General features: G+C 41.8%; 1 protein-coding gene across 1 annotated transcript; it reads right to left on the bottom strand.

Moving 5' to 3' along the window:
* Nucleotides 1–8145: 8145 nt before the first annotated feature.
* Nucleotides 8146–12196, bottom strand: LOC135542980 (poly(rC)-binding protein 3-like; the record flags this gene model as incomplete). The annotated part of the gene is made up of 6 exons (XM_064970100.1): nucleotides 8146–8708; nucleotides 8878–9047; nucleotides 9311–9366; nucleotides 9877–9955; nucleotides 10594–10635; nucleotides 12026–12196. Coding segments are annotated over 6 exons (573 nt in total), but the record flags the coding sequence as incomplete, so codon positions are not given.
* Nucleotides 12197–12214: the final 18 nt, after the last annotated feature.

The following is a 12214-nucleotide window of genomic DNA, read 5'->3' as shown; positions in this document are numbered from 1 at the left end:
GCCCAGACGGCATCCCCAGCCGCGCCCTCAAAGCATGCGCAGACCAGCTGGCTGGTGTGTTTACGGACATATTCAATCAATCCCTATACCAGTCTGATGTTCCCACATGCTTCAAGAGGGCCACCATTGTTCCTGTTCCCAAGAAAGCTAAGGTAACTGAGCTAAACGACTACCGTAGCACTCACTTCCGTCATCATGAAGTGCTTTGAGAGACTAGTCAAGGACCATATCACCTCCACCCTACCTGACACCCTAGACCCACTCCAATTTGCTTACCGCCCAAATAGGTCCACAGACGATGCAATCTCAACAACACTGCACACTGCCCTAACCCATCTGGACAAGAGGAATACCTATGTGAGAATGCTGTTCATCGACTACAGCTCAGCATTTAACACCATAGTACCCTCCATTCCAAGCTCGTCATCCCACCCTGTGCAACTGGGTACTGGACTTCCTGACGGGCCGCCCCCAGGTGGTGAGGGTAGCCAACAACATCTCCGCCCCGCTGATCCTCAACACTGGGGCCCCACAAGGGTGCGTTCTGAGCCCTCTCCTGTACTCCCTGTTCACCCACGACTGCGTGGCCACGCACGCCTCCAACTCAATCATCAAGTTTGCGGACGACACAACAGTGGTAGGCTTGATTACCAACAACGACGAGACGGCCTACCGGGAGGAGGTGAGGGCCCTCGGAGTGTGGTGTCAGGAAAATAACCTCACACTCAACGTCAACAAAACTAAGGAGATGATTGTGGACTTCAGGAAACAGCAGAGGGAACACCCCCCTATCCACATCGATGGAACAGTAGTGGAGAGGGTAGTAAGTTTTAAGTTCCTCGGCATACACATCACAGACAAACTGAATTGGTCCACACACACAGACAGCATCGTGAAGAAGGCGCAGCAGCGCCTCTTCAACCTCAGGAGGATGAAGAAATTTGGCTTGTCACCAAAAGCACTCACAAACTTCTACAGATGCACAATCGAGAGCATCCTGGCGGGCTGTATCACCGCCTGGTACGGCAACTGCTCCACCCACAACCGTAAGGCTCTCCAGAGGGTAGTGAGGTCTGCACAACGCATCACCGGGGCAAACTACCTGCCCTCCAGGACACCTACACCACCCGATGTTACAGGAAGGCCATAAAGATCATCAAGGACAACAACCACCCAAGCCACTGCCTGTTCACCCCGCTATCATCCAGAAGGCGAGGTCAGTACAGGTGCATCAAAGCTGGGACCGAGAGACTGAAAAACAGCTTCTATCTCAAGGCCATCAGACTGTTAAACAGCAACCACTAACATTGAGTGGCTGCTGCCAACACACTGACTCAACTCCAGCCACTTTAATAATGGGAATTGATGGGAAATGATGTAAAATATATCACTAGCCACTTTAAACAATGCTACCTAATATAATGTTTACATACCCTACATTATTCATCTCATATGTATACGTATATACTGTACTCTATCATCTACTGCATCCTTATGTAATACATGTATCACTAGCCACTTTAACTATGCCACTTTGTTTACATACTCATCTCATTTGTATATACTGTACTCGACACCATCTACTGTATCTTGCCTATGCTGCTCTGTACCATCACTCATTCATATATCTTTATGTACATATTCTTTATCCCCTTACACTGTGTATAAGACAGTAGTTTTGGAATTGTTAGTTAGATTACTTGTTGGTTATTACTGCATTGTCGGAACTAGAAGCACAAGATTTTTGCTACACTCGCATTAACATCTGCTAACCATGTGTATGTGACAAATAAAATTTGATTTGATTTGATTTGGTTGAGTGAGCATAGTGGAGAGAATGAGAGCGAGAGAAATAGAGAAGGAGAAAAAGGGCGAGAGAGACAAAGCCAGGAGAGAGGAGTGATTTGGATGCGGTATAGGAAAGGAAGACAGAGAGATGAGGGGTTAGTTATAGGCCTGGTAGTGGTGGGTGGTACAGCAGGGGGTGGACACTGACTGGACAGTGTGTGCCTGCATTGAATAAGACCCCAATCACCTCCTGAAAGTGGATCGATCTTCAGTGAGACCACCTTGCCTGGACCCTGCCTGGACGTGCTTCCCTGAACACCTGATCATTTCTCGGTGTCGAAGACACCCTTAACCCCCCCCCCCTCCATTCTATGTTTTGCACCACGCTCAGAGCACAAACCTTTCCTCCCTCGGTCAACACCCACTCAAAAAGTCAATGCATCGCTGTGTGTTTTCACTGATTGTACAAGAGAAGGTGTCACTCCTGTTATGATGAGAGGATTAGGACATGGTAAAGATATATCCAAGGGCTTTGTGTAAGATCCATTCTATAGACTTCCGCTGGCATTCATTTCCTTGCCTTGATCACATTGATGGAAGCCAGGGATAGATGTCCAGGGCATCCTGTAGAACAGTGTCCTGGACTGTGAGTGGGACTGAGGGATGATAGCCAAGACTCTTGTGCGGAAAACTAATTTCTATCCTGCTTTTAAATATTGTGTTAGATCGTTTACAGTCAAAAAGCTTTAACTAAGCAAGGTAGTTCCTGTTCTCCCTGTTACCCTGCCAACCCAAGTCAAGGACAAAAAAGTTGGAATACAGGAAATGTAATTAATTCAGTGTGAACGGTCACCGAGACCTTTCCTCAATGCTTGGTTTGCCAATGACAGAGGGTGTATGGAGAGTCCATTCTTTATACCACACGTGTCCAAACTCATTCCACAGAGGACCAGGTGCATGTTTTCACTCCTCCCTTGTGTTTGATTGATGAGTTAAGATCACTAATTAATAAGGAACTCCCCACACCGGGTTGTCTAGGTCTTAAATGAAAGGACTAAAAACCTGCGGACACTAGGCCCTCCATGGAATGAATTTGATACTCCTGCTTTAGACGTTAATATAGAGCCTTGGCATGTATTCTCTCCAGGCATCTGTCACCGGGCCCTCTATCCCTGTGCAACTGTCCTCTTTTATATGACACTCATCTCACACCCATTTAGCTTATAGACATATTAAAATATCCCTATTACTGTAATATTATTACTGTAAAACCCAAAGGAATGAAATCATGATGGACTCTGTCCTCTATCCTTGTCTGTCATTGGAGCCAGAGACAAAGACCCTTGATGGACCCCAGGAAGAGTAGGTGCTGATTTAGCAACAGCTAATGGGGATCCTAATAAAATACTACAATTGTCTTGTTACACAGGTATTGTCACGACTTCTGCCGAAGTCGGTCCCTCTTCTTGTTCAGGCGGTGTTCGGCGGTCGACGTCACCGGCCTTCTAGCCATCGTTGATCCATTTTTCATTTTCCATTTGTTTTGTCTTTGTTTTATACACCTGGTTTCAATTCCCCAATTACATGTTCCTTATTTAACTCTCTGTTTTCCCCATGGTTTTTGTGAGTGATTGTTTTATTTGTAAGTTCAGTCCGATGTTTGTGGGCTTGGTATTACTTCATGTATTTGGAAATTCTGAGTAAAATGCCTTGTGTTACTCATCTCTGCTGTCCTGCGCCTGACTCCTCTGCACCAGCTACACCCAGAACCTTACAGGTATAAAGGCAACTTAACATTTCTACTGTTTTTCTGATATATTTCACTTGTAATGATGTCCAAAGTAATAATCAATTAACCCCCACTTCTGACATACTGCAGTGATGTAAAGTACTTAAGTAAATATACTTTGAAGTACTACTTATATCGTTTTTTTTGTTATCTGTACTTTGCTATTTTTATTTTTGACAACTTTTACTTTTACTCCACTATATTCCTAAAGACAATAATGTATTTTTTACTCCATACATTTTCCCTGACACCCAAAAGTACTCATTACATTTTGAATAGTTAGCAGGACAGAAGAATCCAACCACTTATCAAGAGGACATCCGTGGTCATCCCTACTACCTGATCTGGCAGATTCACTAAACACAAATGCTTTGCTTGTAAATGATGTCTGAGTGTTGGAGTGTGCGCCTGGCTAACTGTGCATTTAAAAAACAAGAAAATCATGTGGTCTGGTTTGCTTAATATAAGGAATATGAAACTATTTATACTTTTACTTTTGATACTTAAGTACATTTTATAAATTACATTTACTTTTGATACTTAAGTATGTTTTAAACCAAATACTTTTAGACTTTTACTCAAATAGTATTTTACTGGGTGATTTTCACTTGTATTTGAGTCATGTTCTATTAAGGTGTCTCAACTATGACAATTGGTTGCTTTTTGCACCACTGACATACTGTATGTTTCTCCTGTTCAATCCCATACAGCAGCTAGTGATGGTTGTGTTTGTTTTGATTGGTCTTGTATTGATTGTATTGTGTTGATGTTGTTATTTTTGCTATATGTTGTATTGTGTTGATGTTGTTATTTTTCTGCATGTTGTATTGTATTGTATTGATGTTGTTATTTTTGCTTTATGTTCTATTGTATTGTGTTGATGTTCACAGGGCTCCCTTGAGAATGAGACCCTGGTCTCAATGGTGCGCCCCCCTTTCTAAATCAAAGATTTTTTTAAACAAAAGCAAAAAAATGAATTTGATGGATACTGTCTTCTCCTGCATAGCTAGGCCCTCTAGTGGTATCTCCTAGACATACACGATGAGACATTCAAGATGAGACATTTAAGATGAGATTATTCAAGTTGAGACATTCAAGATGATACTATCAAGATGAGACATTCAGGTTGATACCATCAATATGAGACATTCAGGTTGATACCATCAAGATGAGACATTCAGGTTGATACCATCAAGATGAGACATTCAAGATGATACCATCAAGTTGAGACATTCAGGATGAGACATTCAAAATAATACCATCAAGATGAGACATTCAAGATGAGACATTCAGGATGATACTATCAAATGAGACTTTCAAGATGAGACATTCAGGTTGATACCATCAATATGAGACATTCAAGATGATACCATCAAGTTGAGACATTCAGGATGAGACATTCAAGATGATACCATCAAGATAAGACATTCAGGTTGATACCATCAAGATGAGACATTCAGGTTGATACCATCAAGATGAGACATTCAAGATGATACCATCAAGTTGAGACATTCAGGATGAGACATTCAAGATGATACCATCAAGATGAGACATTCAAGATAAGACATTCAGGTTGATACCATCAAGATAAGACATTCAGGTTGATACCATCAAGATAAGACATTCAGGTTGATACCATCAATATGAGACATTCAGGTTGATACCATCAAGATGTAACATTCAGGTTGATACCATCAATATGAGACATTCAGGTTGATACCATCAAGATGTAACATTCAGGTTGATACCATCAAGATGAGACATTCAAGATGAGACATTCAGGTTGATACCATCAAGATGAGACATTCAGGTTGATACCATCAAGATGAGACATTCAGGTTGATACCATCAAGATGAGACATTCAAGATGAGACATTCAGGTTGATACCATCAAGATGAGACATTCAGGTTGATACCATCAAGATGAGACATTCAAGATAAGACATTCAGGTTGATACCATCAAGATGAGACATTCAGGTTGATACCATCAAGATGAGACATTCAGGTTGATACCATCAAGATAAGACATTCAGGTTGATACCATCAAGATGAGACATTCAGGATGAGACATTCAAGATGGCATGTACGCTGCTGACAGTAACATTTTAATGGGCAACACAGAAAAACCAAGCCCCTTTTGATATCATTGAAGATCAAAATGATACAAGACAAACCTAGGTTCACAAGAAGAAAAACTTTATTCATTTTCTTACTTACAAACAATTTAAAAAGTAACCTAAATAATGAAATTACATCAACCTAAGATAGATTTGCTCATTGCAAATAATCCAACTGAAAATATATACCAAGCTCCAATACATTTTCCTAAATAAGCAAAATATACAGGAGCAAAAAACGGAGAAAAAAAAACAGCTCATGTATTTTTTCAATTTTTGTTGCTGCCGCCATCCAGAAAGGAAGGAGGTCAAGGAGCAACAATGAGTTGTAAATACATGACAAACTTTCCTTGTATTATATGCACAAGAAAAAATACAAATAATAATTGCACATCATTCCCTTGTTATTGCATCAGTTGCATTTTAGTCTGTTTCAGTAGGTGTGTATACTCAGTCATATACACCAGTGTAAATACAGTTTCAATACACTGTAACAACATATGGATATTGAAGTTATTGAAATCACATTGGCATCACTATTTCAACAATTCAATATTCCTGCCTAGTCTGAATGCAATCGATGATGAGAAGCTGAACAGTTCTAAAAGCTTGCCAAATAAAACAGACATTTGAACTTGTTTAAATGACAAACATTCCATTGAATTACGAGCTATGGCAAAGTTTTAAATTAAACGAATAACACAAACCCATAATGTCAAGGCTAGCACTACCACTTCAGTTTAACATCAAAATGTAAGAATTATTGCAGAATAATAATCAACTATGCATCGTTCAGTACATCAGTACAGCATTTGGTCCATTGACATATCACGTTTATATGATGAAAGCGGTTGAAATTAGACCCAAAGTCAGGCTCAGCATATTGAAACCAAAACAGGGAGTTACATGAAACAAACCAGTCTTACAGAATGAAAATCCAGACCAGGATGGTTTTTACTGTACTTGAAACCAGTTGGACAGTGAATGAATGACCTGTGTTGAGAGGATAACATTCAACGGCTGTTCATATGCATCAGTGCTGAATATGACCTCAGCCCAGGCTTGCAAACATGCCATGTCACAACAGCCTATACTTTGAATAAGCTTGAGAATTGTTATGAAGAGAATTTGACATGTTTAATCCAAGCAAATATAGCCCAAACCTACCCTGAAATACAATACAATACACACAAAAAAAACCTAGCTTAAATATCATGATTAACCAAAACAGTCATTATAATGCACCAAGAAACAATAAATAGAATTGCAATTTTTGTTTTTTAAATCACTTAAAACGAGCAACATGACTCTAATCTGTTGACATCATCGTAAAAGCATAATGACATTCAAAACCTAAAGCATTAAATAAACAATATTATAATAAAAATAACATGATGGATGAACAATCGCGAATGTGGCGGCGTGGGGGTCAACACGTCCGCCCAGGCCCCACGGGTTCCCCCATGAACCCCAGGAACATTCCATGGCCCATAAACATTTGGCTCCATCCAAACACCTATGGCCACGTCCCAATAATATCAAACAGCTTCCTCTCCTGGTCTCCTTTCCTTCAAGAGTAGTACATTGAAGCCTCTTTTATCTGTTGTGGACATGGGAGTGAAGGAGACGACGAAAGGAAGCCAACTAAGAGAATTTGGACACAGCAATAGTCTTAAGTCCAACTAATTCCTCACACACTAGAGGCAGTCCACAGTATAACGAAGAGTTGAATTGTCTATTGCATGAGCGTAGCATAGCTGACTATGTGGTCACCCACAGTAGTCTTGGTTAAGAAATCGAGTAAACAATCATTTTAGTTTTCAGTCAGTTAGGATACAGTTTTTAGCCACTGATGATTCTTTTCTTGAGTAATTTCCTTTCATGCTTCTTAAATACTATAAATAGGTTTCCTGGAGGATGTGAGGGAGAGTTATTCATTTGGGGTGGTAGTAGGACTAGACGTGAATGGCAAAAAAACTCATGAAAATAATTGCAGAAAAGGTTTGGAGCAGTGGAGGCTGGTGGGAGGAGTTATAGGAGGACAGACTTATTGTAATGGCTGGAATGGAATACATGGAACGGTATCAAACACATCAAAGAAATGGAAACCATACCTTTGGCTATGTTCCATTAATTCCATTCCAGCCATTACAATGAGCTCGTCCTCCAATAGCACCTCCCATCAGCACTAACATAGCAACACCATAGGAACACTTACACCGAACTGGAATACTCAAATACATACAATACATTACTGAACACATGCAGTATAAGTCATAATGTAAAATACAAGAAATTAACATAGAAAGGAGGGCTCTAGGAGTAATACCATTGGCTCAAAGAGGTCATGTGATGCAGCAAAAAGTTATGGGTAGAGATCGGATTAGTAAGCAGATCATTTTAAGGATCTGAATAGGGGTAAAAATAGAACGATTAAATTGACTAAAAAGACCTCTTTTCAAAAGAGCATCATAAAGTAATCATTGGGCTACATCCCACCTTACTGTGCCGATAGCATCACCCAGCACCTAGAAAATGGAACAGTAGCATTTTTTTTCCAATTTTTTAAAACTTTTACATTTTTTTGTACATTTTTTTCAAACTGATATTGAAATCCTATTTTGTAACACTAGCAGAGAGAGTGATAGAGAGAGATAATTCAGAATAACACAATTTGATCCTAATGAACGTTCAACATGCTTCAACACTTGTCTAATGGTCTAAAATCAACAAAAACAAAGACATTACTTATTTTTTCAGTTTCTCTGAAAGAAACAGGTCTCTTATTAGAGAGCGATCATGGTAGTAAGCTGGAGGGTCAATGGAGTTGTTATCAGAGCCAGATTCATTAGTCTAGAGGGCATCATCATCAGGAGTTAGGTAGGAACATCATGTCTTCAGTGGTCAGGAGATGGAGGGGGCGGAGCAGAGGGAGTGGAGGCCGGCCGGGCTGGGTCCTTAGGATGTCGTCATGGAGGATGGGTCATTCCACATGGCCGCCACGTCTCTGAACCTGCCACAGGGCATGATGGGAAAGGGAGTGCATCATTGTTTCTGTCAAATTCTTTGGCTGAAGATAATGTAATAACAACAAACAGACAAACAGAGGATCCCCGGGACAACAGGTGAGCTATTGACCCCTTTGTCAATTGTAATGTGTGTGTGTCTGCCAGAACTCTGACCTTGCGTTGATGAGATACTGGGCCAGGCTGATGTTGGCGGGGGTTCCTGTGATGGTGATCTGGCGCTCCGATGACCCTTCCATGGCGTTAGCAATTTTGATCTGCGCCCCAGACATCTGACGGATCTCGTTGATTTTGGTTCCCTGGCGCCCGATTATGCAGCCTATTAGCTGGGAAGAAGAGGCGGAGGGACTTAAAACAGGGGAATAGCAAAGTCTGAATGGAATGCAGGCAAAGTCACACGCACCATGAAACACTGACCACTTTTTTCAATTGTTCTATTTTTACAAATATATCCATGGCGGTGCATGCAAGCATTTGAAAACTGTTTGTTAAAATATTGACTGACTATTGGTGAAATCACCTTAGCCATCCCTTACATGACAATAGATGACAAATGTCAAATGAAAAGCTCCATGGTCCCCATACTCACATCATTGGGAATGGTGAGTTCATGAGTACTGGCCTGGTTACTGGCATCCAGACCTGCTATATGGGAGAGAGAGACCGAGAGAGGGGACACGACATAAAATATAGTTTTGCACGGGGAGGGTGGCGTCCGCTGTGAGCGACAGTTAGCTTTGGAGACCTATAGTCGGAACCCTGATTGGAGATGCTCCTGCAGAGGTCTTGAGAGAGGAGCCTGTGGCTTCTGCTTCTCTGTTGGAAAGGGGGCTGGTTCTCAAACCAAGGGAGATTTACCCGCCGACCCAGATAAAACTAACTCGGAAGGACCAAAATCTTCAAGGAGCTACAAAAGCAGATTAAGAAAACAAACCAAATATTTGAAAAACTACAAATAAAAGGTCAACAAGAGCAACCACCAGGTGGCCATGTCATCGGAAGCGCAGCACAAAGAACGACAGGAAGAGAATGAACAGAGAAAGACAGATAGAGGAAGAGAGAGAGAAAGAGGAGGAAGTGTGTGTGTGTCTCTACAGGTAAAAAAAAGAGAAGGAGATTTGGTAGAGGGTGGTTCTCGTGTAGGTGGGTACGTACCGGGGAAGGCAGGGGTGGTCTGTCCAAGGGGGTTAAAGGGGGTTTGCTGCATAGCCAACTGGTGGAGCTTGGTCAACTGCTGAGGGGGGTAGGAGGGACAGCAGAGCTATGAGGGCATCGTTAAAACACACACACACAGGTCAGGTCTGTCACCAAGAAACCGTACAAGAAGAAAGACAGGATTCAGGAGAAGCAGTGACACAGATAGGAGGAGAGAGAGAGAGAAAGGAAACTCATAGAGGACTTGGCCCGAGTCGGTGAAGAAAGGATGTCTCTGTGTGTTGGGATGGTGCCATGTGAAATGTAGTTCATGGATGTCTGTGTCTGAAACACTTGGACCCAACATGGAGTCATGAAACATACCATGTCTGATTGACTACGTTGAGGTATTCCTTGAAATTGACCTCCCCCTCTATGAAAAAATACTGCACTTAACTTTCACATTCCTCACTTGAGCAACCGGTATCCTTATTATTCTGGGTGATAAGGAAATAATTGTTTTCTTTCTGTGTCCCTCTGCTAGTTTTCCTACAGGCCAAGTCCTATGATGTTTGGCTCCAAACGAAGGACAGAGGTTGTGAGTAATTTCAGATTTGAAAGAGACAGAAATTACTTTTCAGAATTGGTGGTATTAATATTATGGGTTAATATTAATAGGATTGGACACAGAGAGAGTAGAGAGTAGAGAGAAGACTGCCTCGTGGAATTAGAACTCACGTCAGGGTGAGGGATGGCGTATTGTCCCTGAATGGTGTAAGCCTGGAAAGAGAGGGAGAAACATACAACGCTATTAGAATCTGCTGATGGAAGTGGCTAAATCAGAGTTTCCCAAACTCGGTCCTCGGGCCCCAAGGAATGAACTTTTTTTGTTTGTTGCCATAACACTACACAACTGATTCAAATGATCAAAGCTGGGTGATTAGTTGATTACTTGAATCAGTTGTGTTGTGCTAGTGCAATAACCAAAGCGTGCACCCCTTGGGGTCCTGGGGACAGAGTTTGGGAAAGTCCATGTACTTCCACTATACCTCCACTTGGGGTGGTAGTGGTCTACATTCGTGACCCCACATCTATCATATTCACTGATTCTAGTCACTTGATAACTCTTTCAGTATTCTCTTAGCAGGGTTGGGCCAATTCCATTTCAAATCCAGTCAATGCAGAAAGTAAACCAAATTCCAATTCCACATTTCCTCATTGAAAAGCATTTAAGAGAATTTGAATTAGAATTTCAGTGTACTTCCTGAATTGACTAGAATTTAAATGGAACAGACCCCAACCCTGTCTTAGTATCATCTCTATGGCAATCAAGTTAAATTCATGTCAAAATTAAACATACAATGCTATCAAAAAAAAGATATATGAGCAAACTTGAAAAACAATTCAGATATCATATCCTTGGTCCTGAGGTGAATACTGAACATAACTGTCTACTTCAGTCTGACCACTTATGTGGCTCCATTTATTGCAAGTCACCATTTGTGAAACTTGAGATAATGTCATATTACAGGCAATTATTCATAAAGAAATGTGATATAATATCTGTTGGAGGGAGTTGGATAAACAATGGGAGCTTGCACATGAATACTTTGCTGACGTACTAAACATGTTACTGATCATTTCTAGGGCCATTTTATTTATTTTTTAGGAAAGGAATGTGGTAGTAATAATAACTGCTCTCTTTAATCATATTGCAAGCTCCTCCATTGTCCTCTAGACTCCCTCTCTAGTTCTTCACCCCTCACATCAATCAGGTTCAGGTTAACTGCACTGGCTAAGAACAGCCAGGTGGGAGTGGCTACGGTGAGGGCTGGGGAGAGATGTGATTGGAGGAAGGAGTCGAGGACCCACTGTCAGGGGAATGTGATTGGACCTAATTGATGTGTGCTCATCGGGGTTCACAGCATGATAATGGGGTCAGCATTGGGCTGAATTCCATTTCAACACCAGCCAGCACAGCAACTCCATCCAACATCCAACATATTTTTGGATCATGTTTAGGATCAAGTCCTGAGTCAACTGGTGCTGAAATGGCAGCTAGCCCAGTTCTGGTGATGGTAGTGGTGATGGTGGTGGTGATGATATCATGCCAGCAGAGGCAGTGGCAGTGGTGAGGAGGTGAGTGATAAAACCTGGAAGTGACACTAACAGGCAGTGGCTGGTGCTGCAGTAAGAGGCTGAGGTTGGCAGTGGAGGCCCCCAGCGGGTCGGCTCTTACCTGGCCACCTGAAAAAATGATGGGGGTGGAGGCAGGCTTGGGGCGGTAGGGGATAGTGGCACCTTTCGGTGGGGACTGAGGAGAGGAAGGAGAGGGGAAGAGGGGTAGAGAGAGTGTTAT

This window comes from Oncorhynchus masou, chromosome 7 (genome assembly GCF_036934945.1).
Source record: "Oncorhynchus masou masou isolate Uvic2021 chromosome 7, UVic_Omas_1.1, whole genome shotgun sequence".
Taxonomy (NCBI): domain Eukaryota; kingdom Metazoa; phylum Chordata; class Actinopteri; order Salmoniformes; family Salmonidae; genus Oncorhynchus; species Oncorhynchus masou.
This window is presented reverse-complemented; position numbering and strand designations above follow the sequence as displayed.